A 21,754-nucleotide genomic window follows, 5' to 3' on the forward strand; every position below is an offset into this window, starting at 1 on the left:
CCAAAGGACTTAGCAAGAACTAAGAAGAATGGTCAGTGAGAAGTGAAAGTAGATGGAGAAAGTTTGGAGAGTGTTTGAGTAAGAAAGTGAAGGATTTGTTTACAGAAGAGACTGATTTAAGGTGGAGCCACTTTCCTTTTGTTCTCCTTTTGTTCCTTGTTCTTTTGCTTGACGTGTTCTGAAATCATGCTGAGCAGTTTCTTTGCTATTCTGTTTGCATAGGGAATCTTTCAAAGTTTCCCTGATAATGCTCCTATGTATAAGCACGGAAGTAACATTATTTCTGTGCAACAACTTTGTGTGGGGCTTTATAGGATTTAAATCTTCAGTAGAAGAGGTTGCTTTCTTCAGTGGTGGCTCATGATTTTAAAACAATTAACTCCTGCTGCCTGGTGAGCTCTGGCTTTCATCAGTTACTGTCATACACAAAATGGTGTAATACAGAAAACAGAAGAGATTTAAAGATGAAATAATTCTGTGCCCTTTTCCAAGTTTTTGTGCATAAATATAAAAAATACCTGAAGAGAGAATGTGCTGCTGTTGTGGCACAGAATGTTGTGGCAATTCTGTGTTTTCTAACTGCAGGCGGGACAGAAAGGAGAAGAACGTGACATTAATGCAAACTGTGTTTTTAAGCTGCATTAAAACCTTTCTGATAAAGTAATATAGGTAATGCATTGCAAGTTTTTAGAAAGTAATTATTGTAATTGTGGTACAGAAAAGGTGATCCAAGTTGTGTATTATTAAAAGCATGAGAGGAACCCCCACAGACACCCCAAATGCGCTTCATGCAGGAATGTCATACAGGTGTACTGGACTGTTCTTACAAACCCCCTCACCTGTTGAGTTTTTAAAGGTGAAAGAAATCCACATGTGTTACAGACTTAGCAAGCAGATTTGGCTTTAGTCTTGTGGTTTACTGGCAGGTTTATGACATACACTTGTTCAGAAGGTCTCCTTCAACATCCTTCCATGCTTCGAGTAGATTCGAAAATAACGATTAAGAGCTGTGGATTTGGTTTCTTCAGGCCTGTGTTTTAATTGTGCTGTTGCCAGCTCTTTATCTTCAAAGCTGTTCCTAAAATAGAATCTGCCATCCCTCCTAGGTTTGATGGAGGAGGAGGAAAAAAACTACTCTTACCCAATATTAAACTGGGACTACTTGCCAGAAAATTTAAGTATTCCAAATATAAAACATCCTCCAAAAGCCCCTTTGAAAAAGGATGTTGCTTTGAAGTTAGACCTCTTGTTCTGAATTCATTCACTCTTGCGATTCAAATCTTTTTTTGAGGCATGAGTCCTGGAACGATTCAAAGGGCCAAATGCAGAAAATCCTCAAATACTCCTAGGAGATCACTGGCTGTGGCAAAAAAATGTGTTGCTTTTTGCTTGCTTGGTTTATTGCTATGTTGGAGTAATTTGAATCTAAAGAAGAATGTGGATGCTTCTGTTTAACAGGCTTTAAAAGTTGCTTTATGTGTTTTGGTTTAAGAGTGTAGTTAAAATGTGACATGTATTTGTGATACTAAAAAAAATAAAGTATTGAACTTCTGTTGCATAACTTTGGAAAGTTTAACTGCCCGACCTTATATTAGGGCTTAGTAAGTAACTGTATATCTGCTCAGCCCCAGCAATCTAAGCATGTACTTTTTATTTTGTGATAAAGAAGAGAGAACTTGACTTAGTTTACCCTGTGGCAAAAGAAGTTTTTACATGAAGTTGAGTTGCATTACATTGCTGTGCGCTATTACAGAGTGTGGCTAATTTGCAGTGTGTTGTTAAGCTGTGGCAAGATTATCATGTTTTATTCTTTACTCTGCAAGCAGAGCATGTGTGGCGTTGCTTTCCTCTAGTAAAACCTATGTGGTTTTCTGTAAATACTGAGCAGCCTTGAGTTAGTAGGATGGTATAAAATGTCTTGGAAGCAATTTTGAGCACATTATGTAAAATGCTGCACTAATGCCACTTGGATTGCTTTTGACACACAGGTCTGAGTATTTAGGTTTAGGTCGGGTATATCTTTGTGGCAGTACAACATGTAGGGATATGGTGTGATCTATGCTATGTCAGCTCTTGTACTTGTGCTTAAGTTTAGTCCTACATTGCAAGAAATGACTCAGTATTACAGAATCTTTTTTTTTTTTTTTTCTTAGAAGTAGTTGGCTGATGATGCTTCAAGTATATTTTCATACACTGTTAGTAGAAGGCAAAGGAGTGAAGAGTTAAGAGATTCTTGATTTTCTGTTAACTGAAGTTTATTATTTGGGGTTTTTTTTCTTGTTTTGTGTCACATTTGTGTGTTAGTGAAGAAGGTGAGGACGGGGAAAAGATTTGTTTAGATCTTTTTAGTGATACTTGCTAACTTGGAATGCAGAAGACTGTTCCTTCCATTACGATAACATCAAGTAAATTAGCTTCTGTCTTAAAATGGTACGATCATTAATCATGACTTTTAAAATGTTCTTAAAGGTTTTTGAGGAAAAAATGCTTATGTGTTTTTTTTAGTATAATACCCAGCATTAACCAATGCATTAAAATTATTTGGGTGTTTGGTCTTTGGATATTAGTTACATTCAGTCAGTTTTGTTTGAATGGCTCTCAAGTGAAATTTTTCATTTGGCTTTTAATCTTGTGATGAGAATTTATTTGTATTTCTGCACAAGATAAAATTCTGTGCAGAATATTAATTGTTCAATCAGAATTTCTTCCTTTTTATAAAGAGTATTTAGCTGATGGCTTTCCAAGCGATTATGTGCGTAGTGCTGAGAGCCATGCTCAGCGCTAATAATATACTGTTTTTAGTGCAGCAATTGAAAATTTTTTTTAAGCATAAGTTAGACCTAATACATTAACTGATTTGAGGGAACTTCTGATATTTTTCTAGCTTATGTTCATTGTGCACATTGGAAAGCTTGTGTGCTGGTGAAGAGAAAATGGCTTATGCAGTTCAGAAATTTGACTTTTGGGGTTCACTGTCTCTTGGCTTACATTTTGGCTGAGAGATTGGGTTTTCAGGATTGGACAGCAACCTCAATTTTGTTTCACAACTTGTTTAATCATATAGGATTAATGCTGGTAAGAATTCGTGTCAGTGAAATCACCAGCAGTTAGTGAACACTGATACCGATTACTCTTACTCAGCTTGCATATTCCTTGGTTCTGTCCTTCTGCCAAGGCAATTTGGGAGCAGTTGGTATTTCTAGACATAATATGTAGATGTATTTAAATATTGCTGCCATACAATAGTCTTTTATTTCTAATGTTGAACTAATGATGTACACATAAAATTAGTCATACAGTGACTAGTACATCTAGGATATTCTCTGAATGATGAAGTCTGGAGCTTGGATGAGATGAATTTTAATTTAGGTGGATCTGGCTGCTGTTCTGTTTGGATGCTTTCATCAGTTTTGCTGTAACACTTGGCAAAGTTTTCTGTTCTCTCCCCCTCTAAAAGTCTTGCAGTGAGTTGTCAGATTGAAAGTATTTTTTTTTAATGGAAGCAGAGTTGCTCATAATTGAAAGAGCTTTGTGCCTGGTAAAGTTGTCCATTTTGTTTGACAATATTGTAAAACAATATTGACAATCTTGTTTTAGCCCAGTTTGTTACCTTCATGTAACAGTGTTTTGTGTCCAATTGAGGTAAAACTAGTTCTTTGCAAAGTATGAGAAGATAATGTCCTTTAAAGTGTACAAATGATTTTTACCTTGTAATCTTTCCTTTCATAATCAAGTAAGATGGGTTTATAGTTGAGGCAGTATTTTAGCAGTGAAGAATTTCCTCAGCTTTTAGTTAGAGTTGGAACAGCTAAGCTAGGTCTGAAAACTAGAAAAGTTAGAACAGGCTTAGATTTGTTTGCATTAAAGGATGCTCCTTTCTTAGATATTTAAAAGAAAACAGGGTACCAAACATTTTTTTCCCTCCAAGTTGCAACTGAATAATTGCAGTGAGGTACAGCATTTACTGAAAAGTCTAATACTGTTGCTAGAGTATTTTTTCCACGTGGTCCTCCTATTTCCTATACTAAGCTATTAAAGGTCAGAAGCCAATTGTGTTTATTTTCATCCAGTCATGGAATATAAATTAAAACAAATATATTCAATGAGATGTTACTTTCCTTCTGGATACTAAATATTTTAGGGTTATGGATTTAATTCTAATCTTGAGGCCCAGAGTCATTCTTCATTACTTTTGTTTCTAATTAAATAAGATCCTGAAGAATAGGAGTTTAGATAAAAAGCCAGATTTCACAAGGCTTGCATAAAATTTTAACAGTTGGTATTAATGTGAGATCTTGCATCTGAGGACACAGAAAATAACTAGTCATTCTTCTTGATCATGTATGTGGTAATAGATCTACAGATAATAAACATCAACTATCACTATAACTTATATTTTATTTGTTCTCTTTTTAGGTATACCAATAACAGTGCCACCACCAGGTAAACTTGCTTAGAATTTTTTTCCACGTTTGGTTAAGAAATGAAAATTTACCAACTTCCTTTTATAGTTATATAGATAAAAGTTCATAAATACAAAACTATGTATAGATGTAGGCTTAGTTATCTTCATGACAGGCAGAAAAGAAAATATACGAAAATGCTGTTGACTAGTGGACCTAACCAGCCTGTTTCTTAGATCTGTGCTTCCTTTTTGTCTTTCCATTTCTTTTTTTCAACTAGGTAGAAAATAGTTGCAATTGTTGTTTATTAAGTATTGTTAGATACTCAGGAATTTTCCCATGCTGCTTAATCACTGTATTTTTAAGAATGATAAGATATTTGATTTGAAGCACTGATAATATATGTTTAATACTCTACCTTTGTTAAGCTGGAAAGTAGTAGTCATTCTTACAAAATAAAACCCATTTTACACATTGAGAAAAATTTTGCGTTGTACTCTCTGGAATTTGTTTGCTGTTGAATCCTTAGTGTAGTTCTTCTATGTGTTCATGGTTTGGGGGTTGTTTTTTTCTTTTTTCACCCTTGCCTAATTTATTATTACAGGCTTTCCACCACCACCTGGCGGTCCTCCACCTTCCCTCATACCCACAATAGAAAGGTGATTATTTGTTTGAGATCTTATAAAGCAATGTATCAGTATTCTATAACTGAAATAAATCAGTAAGGCCTTTTGTACTATCCAGCGTTTTATGGATTTTCTCTTGAAGTGGGGAGACGGTTTCGGATTTTTACGTTATTTTTACAGAAAAGTTACTCATCTCACCTTTCTGACACTTAGTGTTGTTTTGAGTATGTTACTTGACAACTTACTAGCTTAGTTGAGTTATGACACTGTATAAAAACCAAGACTTAACAAAGTCAAGGTAATGATTGTTGAAGTATTCTTTAGTAGTCTGAAGGCTTATTTAAGTGAACCCTATCCTTGTCAGCTAGCCTATCCTTATACATATCCTATGCTAATAAACAAATTGGCCACAGATTCAATATAAGAAATGCCAGAGTTCCACAGAATCCAAATTTGTATTTCTACTGTGTGTGTTCTAAGTGTTTGGCTTTAATAGACCTAACGTTTTTTCTAAATACCTTTTTTATATACATGCATATGTGTACATATATTTTTTATGTGTGTGTATATATATGCTTAAAAGGAAGAAAAAAGAGTTGTCCAGCACAGTCTTTGAAAAGTATTTATATTTTGCTAGAGGCCAAAAGCTGGTCATACACAAAGCTCGCTTACGAAGATGCTGCACACCTCTTTCCAGTCCTTTGGATTTCACTGAAGGAAGGTGTGCATATCTATTCCTTTGAAATTGAAAACTTTATTAACATATATGCGACAGGATAATGATGGTTAATCTCTGAGAAAATCCTCATCTGATTTAAATCAGAAAAAAAACCCTAACTGGATGCATTTGATGTGCATGAAAGTAATTTTTTTATTTCATACTGACAGTTGCAGTGCGTGCTGCATCTGATACTTAAGTAGCAGTCATTGCATTTACTTGTAGTGAATATTTTTACAGTTTCTGAGATATGATGTGAAAAAATTAAGTTCATTGTGGAACCTAGGAACTGAATCTCATATTTTCAAATGTTAAGATGTCGCATTGGCCTTTCATTATCATTGTTTGTAAACTAAGCTATCCCAAAACTTATTTCTTAAAGCGCTTTCAAGAACAGAAATAACATTTAGGTTAAGTGGTGCAAAGATAATTCATTCAGGTTATGTAGAAAGTGCTAAAAGTCATGAAAGAATCACATATGTATGAATTACGTCCTGTGCACATACCATCCTTTTTAACCGTTCTGGTTTTTACCTACTTGAGTTGGCTACCACTGAAAGAAATCAGCCTAGAAAATGTGTAGCTAATTTAATAGTTTATTTGTGTAACTACACATTTGAAGTTCACCTGTTCTTAGATAAGCTCACATACCTACTTTTTAACAGAAGGAATGAGAGGATTCATTCATGAATGAAGTACTTTAAAGCAATTGAAGATTAAGTTCAGTATCTGTGCAGAAACATCTTACGATGCAAGAAACATTTCAAATAGAAAATGCATTGAAAATACAGAAGAGGAGGTTTGATGATAGGGGTTTTTTTGTTTAAAAATTTAAGAGGAGAGAATGGTATTTTCACCTCATGTAGCAAAACATGAAATATTTGTGTTGATAGCTTCTTTAATTAGTAATGCTCAAAATGGAGGACTTGCATCCGTTTATAACAAATACTTTGGTTTTGGCTGTATGGTGGTAAGAATTCAAGGTGATAATTTTAAAAGTATATATTAATGGCAGGAGCTTTGATGGTAAAACTGGATGCTTACATGTATCTTGTTTTCCACAGTGGACATTCTTCTGGCTATGATGGTCGTTCTGTTCGTGCATTCTCATATGGCAGTGGTGAGTAAGCTGGCTGACTGAAAATTTTGACTAGCCCTTTATCAAATTGTTTGATATCAGGTTTTTAGCTAAGAAACTAAAAATGTCCTTTCAGTAATTCATTATTGTTGTGGTTAAACCCCAGTGGGCAACTAAGCACCACACAGCCACTTGCTCACTTCCCCTGCGTTGGCATGGGGGAGGGAATCAGGAGAGTAAAAGTGAGAAAACTCAAGTGAGATAAAGACAGTTTTATAAGTAAAGCGAAAGCTGTGCACGCAAGCAAAGCAAACCAAGGAATCCATTTACCACCTCCTATTGGCAGGCAGGTGTTCAGGCATCTCCAGGAAAGCAGGGCTCCACCACGCATAATGGTTACTTAGGAAGACAAACACCATAACTTCGACAATGCCGCCCTTCGTTCTTCTTCGCCCAGCTTATATACTCAGCATGACGCCATATGGTATGGAGTATCCCTCTGGCTAGTTCGGGTCAGCTGTCCTGGCTGTGTCCTCTCCCAATTTCTTGTGCCACTCCAGCCCTCTCGCTGGCAGGGCCTAAGAAACTGAAAAGTCCTTGACTTTGTATAAACATTACCCAGCAACAACCAAAAACGTTGGTGTGCCCTCAACACTGTTCTTACACCAAATCCAAAACACAGCACTGCACCAGCTACTAAGAAGAAGATTAACTCTATCCCAGCATGAAAGCCCGTTGCCTGCCATTGTAGACAGATACATGCTGTTGCCAATTTTACAGCCGTTGGTAAATACTATTGTTTTGCTTTTTTATTTGTATGCTGGATATCTTTCCACGCTGCTTTTGCAGAACTGAGATTTTGAAGAATAATACACCATTAATATGGACTACAAGTCATGGAAAATTTTCCAAGAAAATGGTAGGATTTCGAAGCAGGAGAATAAGTACTGCCGAGATTTCCAGAATTGTAACCAACGAAGACCAATCACTGAGAAATTCTGAGTGATGTATCTCTCCTTTGAAAAAACTGTTAGTCTAAGATACTATAATCTTGAGCTATCTTGTTGAAAAGTCAGTCTTTCTCTTTTTTTTTTTTTTTTTTTTTTTTGGTTAATAGTATGGAAAAAATGATGGAAAAAACACGGAGCTGAAAAACCCCTTTCTGGTTTTTATAGTAAGAGTGAACCAAAATAAAAGTTTCATTTTGTGCAATCAAATGGACATCCATGGAACGTACAGTGAGTTTAGAACTGTTAAGTTCTAAAGCACATCTCTGCTTCTTGAGGCAAAAGAGTGGTTGCAATACTAAGATGTCAGCTTCTTCCTGATCTAGCCCAAATTGGGAAGATAAAGTAAACACAGAATCACAAAACGGTTTGGGTTGGAAGGGACCATCAAAGATCATCTACTCCAGCCCACCTGCCATGGGCAGGAACACCTTCCACTCGATCAGGTTGCTCAAAGCCCCATCCAAGCTGACCTGGAACAATTCCAATGATGGGGCATCCACAACTTCTCTGGGCTACCTGTTCCAGTGTCCCACCGCCCTCATCATAAAGAACTTCGTTATGTCCAATCATAACCTACCCTTTTTCAGTTTATCTCCTTGCTCTGTGTTCCTTTGGACCCTAGCTGCTGGGAGGAGAGATTGTAGGGAAAGTTCTGTGCCGTTCTGGACATACATAGTGTTCAGCACAGATCAAACCTTGATAATATATCTCCCAAATGTTCCTAAGTCTTTAGAGAGGATATACAAAATGATGTATTTGAATGGCTTGTAATTTCTTGACATTCAAGCAGTTTGTGGACTAACAAGTGGTACTTTGTTGACATTGAAAGGATCCTCATCGGTTACCAAGTGTTCGCTTTCATGCATGAAAGCTTGTTATATTTTCAAGAATTCTGGATGTGGACAAACAGCTACTTTATGCTACCAACGTTTTTATCAATAATTGAACTATTTGCTGAAGTTTTAGCAAAAAGGTAGAGCTGAGGCAGACAACAAAGATACCTAAGTGACTATTTTGCTGAAGCTTTAATATTTAAAGCCATGCAGCATAGCATAAGTGAAGCAATCTTACAGTCATTAGTATGTACATTGCATCTAAAATGTACTCTCCAATTTAGAATTTTTTTCAATTTGGAATCTCTTCTGTTAGAATTGGCTATTCTGTCAAGTGTTGTCAGGGATGCAGGAATATTTCCAAGTTTTATGTTGACCTTCAGAGTTGTTGGCACACTTACGTTGCAGCACCAAATACAAAAGATGACTGTCATTGTGATAATGCAAACACTGAATTTGAACTCCTTCAGCAGGGTTAAAAGACTATGTTTACCTTTGTATGGTCATGGAAACCAAGGAGCACAGTCTGCTCCCATCTTCCAGTGTATCTGGCATCCGTGTGGTGGCAAAAGCTTTCCTATTCGCTGCGCAAAGTGAATTGTCTGTCTCTAAGCTGTGCATGTCATACAGATTTTTGGATCTGTAGAGGCTCAGTGGCATTTTATCACTGTTGTTCATCTCTTAGTGAAATATGTTTTCCTGGCCAGCATCTTACTCTCACAGTCCCTGTCTCACAACGTGATTTCTGGCCAGTATTTTGCCAGTGCTTTCTGTGCATCCGAACTTAGGTAAATTGAGGGCTCAGTGGCGCAGTAGGGTACAGATGATCATTTTCTTCAAGAGTCGCTAAGTATATTTATTTAATAGTTGCTTTGGATGATAGCACTGAATCTCCAACCTGTCGTCTTTGCCAGTCTGTATGTTTTATGGCTGTGTCAAAACTGTGGAGGAATTTAAGCATATGGAACACGTTGGAAAAAATACTAATCTTGATTAAGGCTCATTGCTAATATGCCTTTGTGTCTCTTCCCTAGTGGTCAGGCTTGTTTCCCACTGCAAGGGCGATAGCAATACTAAGATACCCGTTAAGATGGTTGCATAGTAGTTTCAGGAATGTCTGTTTTGTCTTTGTGCTTTTCCACTGCATCAGTGCAGTTTCTTCAATATGCTTGTAAATCCTTTCACAATTCAATGCTACCTTTGCCATCAGATCTTTGAATTTTATTGAGCTGTCAATACATGGCACTGTGTCTGCTCTGCCAGTGAAGTGACTTGTACTGTATGCTTGTTCACTCTCTTCCTCAAGCATTTCTCTGTTCTGTGCTCTAAATGTTCTATCTTACCAACTTGCAAGAAATTTATTTTTCTTGCAGAAACAATTTCAGAGTCAGTATTTTTTTGAGGCTTAAAGGAGATGTGATTAAATAATTTGCCTTATACTATGACACCATGCAGCTTTAAATTTCTTAACCATCTCCAAAACAGGACTTAAGTCTCCAAAAGTATTGCTTATTTAAAGTTCCCTCTTGCTGTTTTAAAAATAAAATCAGAGCTAAACTTTGGAAGTTTCTTTCTTTTTGTAGAAATTATTAGGATAATCCATGTAGAAATACTGAAAGTGACAAATTGCTTCATTCTAACTAGTAAACACAGAACACCAATTCATATTAGAAAGTAATTTTCTTGTGTGCTGTAAATAATTACTGGTGAAAATCTAGATACAAAAATGCACAGGGTATCAAATAACTGGTTTATCTCAGGTTGTTGGGGTGGAAATGACATACTTCTATCTGATGAGAGTTACTGCAGATGTGAGGGAGTAACCAAATTTATCATAAAAGTTTATACTATCATTAATAATGGCTTTGTAGTATACACTTAAACTTAAGTTTACGCTTTAGATCAGAATATTCTGGCAGCCAGTGTCTTGTAGACCATACATATGTTGTTGACACAGTGGTAAGTCAAGGAAATTAGCAGTCTTTAAAGTCCAGCTGGTTTTTTGCTATTTCTGGCTGCTTTCCTTAGAAAATTTTCAGGTTTTGGCAGTATAATGAACAACATACTATTGTATCAGGACATTTTTTTCTATTAACTCCTCATTTTGTCTGTAGCCCTGAAATGAAACAGCGTCAAGCATTTTGTTAGAGGCAAAACCTCGAATAAATGCTTTTTTAAAGACCTAGAATGCTCTTCATTGCAAATGTATTTTGACAATGAAATGTTTTTTCCTGCTCCACTGCCTGTTCAAAAGGTCTTTTGTATACCTCCTTTGGACACTGGGCAAACTGCTGTCTTAAGCTGCTGCTGAAGCTTTTTGGGGCAGGCGTACCCCAGATGTTGTAGCCAAGGCAGTCTGAACATAGCTGTCAGAAGGCACTGGTTTTATAAAAACAGCGTTAGTTTATATATATAGTTTATATTGTTCAGTGGATATTTATGTTAATTATACTATTCCTGTCTCTTCATAACACCATGGAATCAAGTGAATATTGTTCTCATATTATAGATATTGAAATGGAACTCAAAACAAACGCCTTATTGACGGCTGTATTGTCATTGGCTAGCAAAGCAGATAAGCAGAAAGTGAGAAGTCCTCGGTACTGTAAGTCCACTAGAGAGTGCTGTTTCCAGTTAAATACTTCAGACCTTATTTTTCATTTACAGAATGCATTCATGGGACTTCTGGAGAGGGAGGGCCAGACAGAACAATTGGGGCATTAAGAGTAGTAGTTATTTATTACATCGGAATTGGCAGAAAGCAATGGAGAAGCATTTCCCTCCTCTCTTCCCATTGCTAGTTACTTAAGAAGGTTGTGAGATGGTGTTGAGTTCCTTCTTAACTTTTTCAGCATATCATCTTTTAGATATCTTTAAGATAATATGCTCAGTTTTCTGAAACTGTTATATTTATTGGTAATAGTGGTTGTGCTGAGCATTCATTAGAAATGGTATCTTAGAAAGCATGGGTAGCATTATTTCTTCTCCCGAGAATGAATTTATGGAATTTACTTCTGAGTATTTATTTTTGATCTGTAATCAGAACTATATGGCAAAGCACAGTATAGAATGTAAACTAGTGAATGAGAAATTTGTAACTAACATAGTATTTTAAATACAATGATTTTAAAGGACAAAATATAAAAATAGTGGTATCTAAATATAAAGTTGGAAGCATCCTTTTTTCTTGTTTTTTCTGAACTGGACTTTCAGAGCCACTGAGTTTAAAAGGCAGTTTTGTTTTCTGGTTGTGTTTTTGTTTTGTTGTTCCCCCAAAGCAAAGCCATTTGACCACATAAAATTAGATTCTTTCAGCAAGTCTTTGCGCAATTATTTTTTTTTTTTAGGTATTTAGACAGTCTTTGTGGTGTATATCCTGGTTCTGTACATTTTCATAACCAGTATTTAAATGAGTGCCAGAGATCTTTATTAGCGTCATGGGAAAGATGCAGTTTGCTCAGAATTAACTTTCACATGAAAGGGGAAGATCGAAAAATATCGTTGGAGGCGGCTGACAAATGTCTGCATTTTCACGCATAAGTAGTGTTACAGTTTTCATATGCTATCAGATTTTGTTCTTTCTAATACCCACGTCTTTTTCTTTAGTCACCTTTCCGCACCTTGCAGGTTCTGCTCCTTCATGGTCTAGTCTTATGGACACCAGCAAACAGTGGGATTACTATGCACGAAGAGAGAAGGATAGGGAACGTGAGAGAGAGCGTTCCCGAGATCGGGATCGCGACCGGGACCGGGACCGAGATCGAGAACGTACCAGAGACAGGGAAAGGGACCGAGATCACAGTCCAACTCCAAGTGTGTTCAACAGGTTAGTGAAATGTCTTAAGCATGCTGTAACTCTGCTGAAAACCCTGTGTGTTAAATACTGTACTTCAACATTAAAATCTAGTGTTCAACAGTATATTGTAAAGAGCTATAGGGTGTGGCTTCTTCCTCTTTCCCCCTTTTCTTTTGGAAAATATAATTAAATTTCTAAATGTAAAATAGAAGTATAAAAATGACAATATACGTCCAAACTGGTCGTAGTGGTTTACAGATTGAAGGTGTGATTTAAGCCATGTGTATGAGTGACATATCCATCCATCTGGTATCAGTAGCTTTAGAAAAAGCTGTAGAAGTCCTAAACGAATCTCAGTTGCAAATTCAGTGCTAAGAGTAATGTGGTGCAACGTTTGACCTTAATTAATGGTGTTATTAGCTGCTAAAATTCTTGGTTTGGTCATTAGCACTGGCTCGATAATAATCTGTCATATCTTTTTAAAACTATTATTTCAAAGTCAAGAACTTTTTTTCATTTTCAGGCAGATGATGAAAATAATGGCAGGTAACTTTATTCAGCTTTCAACTCTAATTGCTTTTTAAAAAAAAAAAAAGCTGTGACTGTTCTGTGGTTCATGTGCACAAGTACAAAGCATTTAGTGTTGCGCTTGCTATGACTCTGTAGAGCAGAGGTCTATTGGCTTGCCAGATTTATCTAAATTTACTTTTCTCATTATTTGCTAACTATTTTTGAGTAAATGTCCTGATGCTTTCTCTCAATGTTTTTTGTTAAGTTTCAATTTTTGTAGACTATATACAATAGCTGTTAGGCAGATTGTTTTTACCAGTGGGTGGGGAATGAGCATACCTAGAGTAAACATTTCTTCTGTTGAGAGATGACATTTTTTTCTATGATGTTAGCTGAAGACCCAAACTGGGTGCAACATGGGGGATTTTCCATGTATGCTGATGTGGTAGTGTCCTCTCCTGTGTGCATGTGCTATGTTCGGGGTCAGTTTCTGAGAACTCAAAACCAAACTAAACATCTGTTTCTCAGACAGCTTGATTGAGGGCCAGAAAGAAGCCTGGTCATTCAAGGGTGCTTGAAATGAACCTTAATAGCTTCCAGGCCTCAAGAAATTTCTGTGCTGCTGCCAGCGTTATCTGTAAAGGAGGGGGAAGAGCAGGCCTCAACTTTTTTTGTGTGACTAAATTATCCACCATCTGTAGCAAAGCTGTTGCCACATGGCTGTGTAAGAAAACGGGAGGCCCTTAACTAGTGTAAGTTGGTTTGGGAATCAGAGAAGGTGGGAGAGGCTTAAGACAGAACATGTAGACATAGTGTTTTTTAAGAAGGTTTATTTTCAGTTCTCTGCACTTAAAATAAAATTAAATGAGCTATAAGGAAGAGAATTCAACCTACTTCAGAGACTGCACAGATGCATTACTTTTATTTGAATTCCCTTTCTTTAAACTTTGTTTAAGCTTTTTTCTGTGTTGGGATTTGGAGTATACATCAACTTTAGCTTTTTGCTGCTCAGAAATTACTGGTTTCAGTGTTTTTAGCAGTTCTTTTCCAAATAAATAGCCTGTATTTGTGCTTCGATATTTCTTAAAATGGTAAGAGAATGGGATTATTTTTTTTAGTAGTACAACCGAAATGTGATTTTAAAATGAACCTTGAGCTGTCACAATCACAAGAAGAATGATCAGGTGCTAAGACATGTTGCAGAGAGAGGTTGTGGAATATCCAGTCTTGGAGATACTCAAAACTTGACTAAACAAAGCCCTGAGCAACCTGACCATACTTCTGAGTTAGCCCTCTGTTGAGGAGGGGTCAGCCCAGGTGACCTCCATGAAGTCCCTGCCAGCCTAAATCTTTCAGTCATTCTTTGTTGAACATGGGAAAGCTTTTGGATACAGATAACCAGGAGTTAGACATCTCTACCAATGTGAGATCTCCTGATTTCTGAAGTTAATAACTTGCAGTCTGTTTTGAAAAAGTAATCAAAGGTGTAAAGAACAAAGATTTTATGGATTGGACTGGTTTTGGGCTTCTTTGCCAGGAGGGCATAGGTCCTCTTCCACAGGTCAAAGGTTGTAGTGCTCTCAAGACTGTCCCTGGAAGGCTTTAATAACTGTAACATAAGCCCAGATAAAAAATGTGAAGGAAATCACTGGTCTAACATTGGGTACATGACATTTATTCCTGTTCCTTAAAGCTCCCAACATACTGGACTTGGCAAACTGATTTTTTGCTTTACTTATAGAAATGAGTTATATATTTTCAGACACACTTAGAAGCTGTCATGGTTCCTTAGTTTGCCAAAATAAGGTTTAAGAAGTAATGTCAATAATATTTTTAACCTTTTCTACAGTGTTTTAAAATAGTTGTGTAACAGAGCAAATGCAGACTGTGGGTTAAGGTTAAAGGTTTTGGGTCTCAGCTTTGAAACCAAGCTGTAAGTCTACAAGTAGCCATCTAATTTCTTATGGCAAGCTGGTCAGGACACAGTGTTACACGTTCAAATTTTAACTTCTAGATACAGGTCATCAAAATGTTACTGGGAAGAATGTCAGATATTGGGAGTAAACTATAGTTGAATTGGTTCTACCTTTTTCTATTACTTGCCACCCTGCAGAAATGTAAGGCGCGTAAAATTGTGATTAGTGGCACTTTAAAGGTGTGTTAGTACAGGAATCCCACATCTAACAAAAATTTTCTGTTGTTGTTCAAATCAGACTTTACCTTTGGTTATAACTCTTGGTAGATTTCAGAACCTAATTTTAATTTCATTTTTAACATTATCCTTTTTTTTTGTATTCTAAACCAGAGCTTTATAACTAGACTTCACCAGGCACATGCTGTCGTTATGGAGCTCCTTTATTACACACCGAGTTAGGGCACACTTCAAACATAGATCAAATGAGGACTGTCATTCTGAACTGCAAAACTATGTAAGCTAGGCTTGTCTTCTCTTCAGTATGACTTGTCCTACAAGCTAGCAGTTGATATCAACCTTCATCTTTCTGTGACATCTGATAAGAAAACTTCTAATTATTGTTTTTACCCCTTTCCCTGAAGCCTTGAGTTAGTTTCTCGTAAGAAGAAATGCTTAGTAGAAAGAGGCTTGGATTCTAAACGTATCCCCGACGTTCCTTCCATCCATCCATCCTTCCTTCCTTCCCCTGATAGTAGACTGGGAAGTTGAGGGTAAAACAATGGTAAATGATCAATACAGATAGAAACAGGTTAAAAACATAGGACTTGCAGTTTCAGCATTGTAAGATTTGGGATTTATTTTCTCCCTTCCCCCCACCCCAAACTGCTTTAGTTTACCTATCTGTTTTTTTGATATCTCAGTGGAGCAATTGAATTTATTTTCACACTCTAGACTATAACCTAGGGTGCCTTAAGCTGGCTGTGGAGTAGTATGATCAGAATTCATGTTCTGTGGCTGTATTGCCTTGAGTAAAAAACATGATGTGTCTCGTTGTAGTGCTTCCTTGTGGAAGAGATATCTTAGATTTAAGATAGTCTTTAAAAAAAAAAAGGTTTAATGCAGTTAAATTTTGGTCTTGTCTTAAGACTCATTATTAAATGATACTGGTATCTGGGTGGGATTTTCTTGGTAGAGAAATGATGAAATGATCATGTCTTTTGAAGCTATGCTGGTATAGCATTTGAGTATTATTGGCTAACTATAGATACTGCTCTCATAATTTTTAAAAATTTCGCTAAACTCCTAGAACTGCCCTTTTCATCAAGTCAAAATATAAAAATAGGTTCTTAAGTAAAGCCTTTAAATTCTTGTAGAGCCTGTAATATTTAGGGTTTTTACCAGCTTTGTGACAGGGCAGCAGTCATGGTAATCCAAGAGAGGAGTTGGAAGTAGAAATATCATTGGCACTGGAGAAAAATTAATTTTAAAAGCAACCTAAAACATCAGGTATATTTTACTGTAGGTCTCTTTGCACCTAGCTTTTCCTTTCTTGAAGCAAAGAAATGGATCAACTGTACCAAAATGTAATTTAATTTACCCAAATGATATAATAGTCAAAAATTGTGCTGATAAGCATTGAGCATTGCACACTGATTGGAAAACATTACTAAATTTGTGTAGGATTGTACTTCATTCTCAGCTAGATATAGTTTTAAGCTAACTCCTTGGTAACTTTTGTATAAACTTAACGTAACACAGTTGTATTCTTTTTTCCTTCCGTTCTTATTGAACAATCCTGGCTCAAAATTCCATTAACCACAGAAGTCTAGCATGTGAGGTGAAAAACTTTAATGTCCTTTTAGCATACGTTGTGGATGTCATCTGGAAAACCAGAAGCAACATTAAGATTTTTCTGTCATTTATCTTGAGAGTGTGTAAGAACTTATTTCCTTAATATGTATACTGCTTAGTGTTACTGTCCTGAAAATATCTTCTGGTTTTTTTAATCAGTGATGAAGAACGATACAGATACAGAGACTATATAGAAAGAGGCTATGACCGCCATAGAACAAGTAGAGAGAAAGAAGACCGACACAGAGACAGGAGACACAGAGAGAAAGAAGAGACAAGACACAAGTCATCTCGAAGGTTTGATTATTTTTTTTTTTTAATAGGATACGAAAGACTTGACCAGTTTAAAAAAATAAACTCTTAAAAGAACCCCAAACAAACTGGAGTTTTGTGGAAAGACTACAAACACTTAGATGTACTAGTTGGAACAAGTCTGCCATATAAAATGTGGACAGACAAAAAGAATGTTGGCCCCGAGTAACTTCATGTGGAATGATGTATGTGACAGTCTTAGTTAGTCAACAGAAATTATGGAAAATAATTGGGGAAAGAAGGGTAAAAATGATGGGTCAGAAAGAGGGGGAGTGAAGCTGACATTCAGCAGCATTAACGTACGAACTCAACAGTAATTTCTAGTAAGTAGAATAACCCTCACGGTCACTTTGTAGAGGTTGTTCAACTTAACTTTTTTTCTAACTTTAAAAGTCCAGGGAACGGGATCAATAGGAATGTTAAACTATTAAGGGATGCTAATAGGGACATGACATGTTAAAAAGTATTGCGATTAGAATATGGGTTACAAATGTGAAAATGTGAAAAATCATGTGAAAAATCAACTTCCCAACAAGAAGTACAGGATGGGTGGACCTATGTACCATTCTATGAAAAACTCAGTTTGGCGCTGCCATCCAAATACCGTATGGGTTGGAACGGGAGCAGGTGCCAGTTTTCAGATACAAATGCAAAGGCTGGTTTTTTGATACTCCGTAATTAAGTGGGGCCTGAAGTGTCATGCAACTTTTTGAGGTATTTTTTCTGTCTATATAGTAACAGCAGGCGTCGACATGACAGTGAAGAAGGGGACAGCCACAGAAGGCACAAACACAAAAAATCCAAAAGAAGCAAAGAAGGAAAAGAAGCCAGTGGTGAACCTGCTCCTGAACAGGAAAACACTGAAGCTGCCCCTGTGGAATAGGCTTGTGTGATTTTTTGCCTACTTGCATATATATTAGTGCCAGAAATAGATTACTATAAATCTTGTTATTTTTCTGGGTATTAAAATAATTTGCTCTTAATCTTGTTCTGTTAGTTTGAAATCAAAGGTTACTTTGGGGTTTTTTTTGAAAATAAAAGAATGATTTTTTCTGTTAAGATTCCTAGACTGACGTTGTCTTTTAAGAAACAGTGAGAAAATATCTTACAGCTAGAGGCTTGTGCTCTTACAATATACGTAGGGCTTAAATTCTTTGTACTAAATTGTCTCCTTTTTTCATAAGCCAGTGGGAAGGTCATTCTTTTACTGACTTTAGCAACAGTGTGCATTCGCTTCACTGTATACCAACATCTGGAACAGCGTGGGTTTAGTGTAGCTTTTGGAGTTCATATTTGAAAAGGTCATCCTTTACTACAGGGACAAGCAGGAATGGCAGACTCCTCAAGAACCTTGTACTAAAGTGAAAAAAAAAAAGAAAAAAAAAAGAAAAAAAAAAAGAAAAAAAAAAAGAGGGAAGCTGGGAAAGGTGCTCATTGTTCTTAGTCTCGTAGAACACTGAGTGTGGTGATGATATACTTGATAATTATGTCTGATTTGTGTGGGTGTATAAGGGTGAACTAAGCTGGATAATCATCCCTGCTGCTTTTCAGTGGCTTAAAAGAAAGTTCATTTAAAGTCTTCATTCTAGGGGAACAGCTGTCCTTAACATGGTGAAGATTAACAAACATCCTCTTCCCAGTGCTAGCTTGTAAGGAAAAAAATAAGACTTTGGAACATGGTAATTTGCAGAAAAAGGCAAATAACTATTTTAAGAAAAATACAAGACCATCATCACTTTCAGATTTACTCCATCCAGAACAGTATAAAGTGTGATTGGCATGGCAGTCTGCAAGAATTGTACTGCCCTGCCAGAGTGCTATTTAGAAGACTTACTTAATGATTTTAGTAGGGTGCAGTGTACTTCCTTAAAAACAATAATTCTATATAAAAAGCCTAGATTCAATAGTATTAATCAAAACGTGCCAGGGAAACTAGGTCACTTGGTTTTGGGTGAAAATAATAGCTGTACAATTACACAGATATTTTTAAATTATTTTAGAAATTTAATTCACAGTTTTACAGACTAAATACCAGCTTCATGCTGACCATGAAAAGGTACACATAATCAAAGTGCTAATAACGCGTTGGGTAAAAACCTTCACCTGATTTTTGCAACTAGAAAAATGGCAAGAAATCTTTCAATAAGTTATTCAAGAATTTCTTTTTGTAAAGTGGGTGAGCAGGAGCTGCTGCTCCTTGAATTTCATTACTATTATAATGCATTAAATACATATATAGAAAAAAAACACAACAAAAAAAAAACCCTTAAGAACATGAGGAAGGAAAGACTTACGTCTGTAGCTTAAATCACTCTGAAGTGATTTTTCCGATGTGTCCCTGCTTTGCCTAAACTTGACTTTTCTTAACATGCAGGTTGAAATTTCACAAACTGTTGCTTTATAAGCACATACTTGATCCCCCACAAACAGCAAAGACTGACGTTCCTCTTTTTTTTTTTCTTCCCCCCTGTGTTAAATTACTTGTTATACTCTCCATGAAGACTTGTTTTATAAAAAAGTGCCAGGCCAGGACACGATTGTGAGAGTAATTTTTCCTTTCAGTTCTTTGAGCATCCTTGCCAAGCAGGCATGCATCATTCCAGATGTGTTTCTGCCATTGACAGCAAGGAGGACATCACCACATCTGAAAAACCAAAGACAAATATGAGAGAACAATTCAACAAGGTGACTTCTTAATGTCTGCAAATGCCAAAAGCATCTCCTTAAGCTTCCTCTAAGCGGGGAAGGGGTAGAAAGGAGTATTACTATTACTTCTCTGGCCAACGACTGTTCATGAATAAGGGAATAAAGCAGGTCAAAATACTTTGCTTGTGGGTTGTTGTTTTTTTGCTTTTCCTTACAACTTCATAATTAACTAGACATATTTGAAAGAAAATAGGATATAGTTCTATCAGGTGGGAACAATCCATGTTCCGAACAATGTTTTATGACTTCTTAATTGTCTGCTCCATAATTCTGCATTTACTCTCTTAAATTGTATTGGTGTTTGCAGGAAGGTTTTTGGTTGTTCGGGAGTTTTTTTGAGCTGAGGATGTGGGAAAGCTTCTTTGTGCTGGCATGCTTTGTACTACCCCAGAGGTCAAACTGACTTTATCTTAGTACTTATTCATATACCAGTGATGGCTAGACATCTGAAAACATTCTATTCTGAAGGCAAACGTGTTCAGGACACTTACGTCCTATTTCCAGATCTGTCAGAGTTAGTTCTGTATCAATTAGTCCCTTTTTTACCCCTATGCTGTCTTCATTAAAACTTGTTTTTAAGGAAAAAAAACCCACAACTGAACTAGATAAAGGAATTACTTAAATGCTACTTTTCATTAGGTAGTTATCATTACCTAATTCTGCCGTCATTATATGCTGGTGTCCCCCCAACAACGGATTTGATAAAGAATGGTTTGTTCCCAGTGTGTTCTTCATAACCTCCTACAATGCTGAAGCCAAGACTTCCAGATGTATTTCTTCGTAATACAATTTCTTTGCAGCTGTACAAATACCTGAAAGAAACCAGTCTAATTAAAATGTCTTATTGTTAACTTCAGATTCTGATGAATCATTCATTAGTGATGAATCTGCCTTTTCATACACCCATAGAGTGTTTTGAAGATGAAAAATAGCACCAAAGTTCCACCGTATTAGATGCTTCCACTTCCCTTCTGCTTTTGTAGCATTGCTTTCCACAACCAGTTATCCTGAAAGTAAGGTTATTAGGTAATCTTGGGGTTAAAATACTAAATAATTTGTTTCACAGGGTAAAACTTAGGCAAGTGGTCTAGTTGCAATTGGAAGTGATGGAGAAAAACACTTAAGGGAGATCGGATTTAGTATTTGTAAACCATGATTCCAGAAATTGTATTTTACCTACCTTGTACAGTCAAGTGACTTGTTTTATTTGCCAGGTAAGAGCCTGTATGTGATAAACTGTGTCAAAAGTGGTTAGGCATTTATTACTGTGATGCATGTTAAAGCTAAATAATTTCAAGGCCAGTGAAATGAGCCAGAATTGCAAAAATCACAGAAATTACACAAAGAAGAATGCAGTGGAAGAAGGGATCCTAAGCTTTTCTTGTCAAGTAACGTCGTAAGTTGCAGCACTGAAGACAAAACTTAGCTGTCAGTCAGTGCTTTGGAGTACTGAGACTACTGTCAAGAAGATGGCTTGTCCTCGCTATAATGATTAACACAAGATTTTATGGTAAGAGCTGAAATCTGCTTCTCCCTCTGTCTTCTGAACGTATTTTATGATACTGTTAAGTTATGCTGAATCAAAGTTTAGCTGAAACAAGGAAGGGGGAAAGCAAGAGTAGCAAGATTACTATATTCTTACACTTTGCCTATTTCTCCAAGTACATTAAATTCAATACCTGCTTTGTTTCTTTTTTTAACCAAGCAGGAAAAAAGAAAAATTGGTTACAGAGCGACAGAAATTTCTGTCCTTAATACTTAACCCACTCGTCATTAGCAGTATACCCAGGAATGACTGAAGACCCTGAAAATGATTTTGCTATTCCAAATCTGAAATTATAGGCTGGTCTACAGCAAGCAACTGTTACAAGCTTTATTCAGAGACTCTTTAGGTTTCTAAGAAACAGCTGACACTTCTTCTGTAGAGGGATAAATAACTTTATCATAAAGACCAGTATGTCTAGCCTTTTTTAAGGTTTTATTTGTCAAATAATGT

The 21,754-nt window shown here is 36.4% G+C and overlaps 2 protein-coding genes across 11 annotated transcripts in view; one reads left to right on the forward strand and one right to left on the reverse strand.

Moving 5' to 3' along the window:
- The window catches only part of FIP1L1 (factor interacting with PAPOLA and CPSF1), a 42,887-nt gene extending 24,852 nt beyond the window's left edge, over positions 1 to 18,035 (forward strand). For 5 of the 6 annotated variants that reach the window (XM_040595725.1, XM_040595686.1, XM_040595709.1 and 2 more), the window contains 6 exons: positions 4,417 to 4,443; positions 5,008 to 5,062; positions 6,812 to 6,867; positions 12,275 to 12,494; positions 16,900 to 17,037; positions 17,788 to 18,035. In XM_040595725.1, coding sequence (XP_040451659.1) covers positions 4,417 to 4,443; positions 5,008 to 5,062; positions 6,812 to 6,867; positions 12,275 to 12,494; positions 16,900 to 17,037; positions 17,788 to 17,935 — 644 coding nt within the window. In that variant the 3' untranslated portion in view covers positions 17,936 to 18,035. The remainder of the gene's footprint in view (positions 1 to 4,416; positions 4,444 to 5,007; positions 5,063 to 6,811; positions 6,868 to 12,274; positions 12,495 to 16,899; positions 17,038 to 17,787) is intronic. The other variant, XM_040595701.1, reaches the window with a different exon arrangement.
- A 189-nt stretch (positions 18,036 to 18,224) lies between these two features.
- Positions 18,225 to 21,754, reverse strand: part of LNX1 (ligand of numb-protein X 1) — an 84,483-nt gene continuing 80,953 nt past the window's right edge. For all 5 annotated transcript variants that reach the window (XM_040595638.1, XM_040595648.1, XM_040595667.1 and 2 more), the window contains 2 exons: positions 20,412 to 20,570; positions 18,225 to 19,696 (listed from right to left, as the gene is read on the reverse strand). In XM_040595638.1, the coding sequence (XP_040451572.1) occupies positions 19,561 to 19,696; positions 20,412 to 20,570 (295 nt within the window). In that variant the 3' untranslated portion in view covers positions 18,225 to 19,560. The remainder of the gene's footprint in view (positions 19,697 to 20,411; positions 20,571 to 21,754) is intronic.

The sequence above is a fragment of the Falco naumanni genome, chromosome 1 (assembly GCF_017639655.2).
Source record: "Falco naumanni isolate bFalNau1 chromosome 1, bFalNau1.pat, whole genome shotgun sequence".
NCBI classification, from domain to species: Eukaryota; Metazoa; Chordata; class Aves; order Falconiformes; family Falconidae; genus Falco; species Falco naumanni.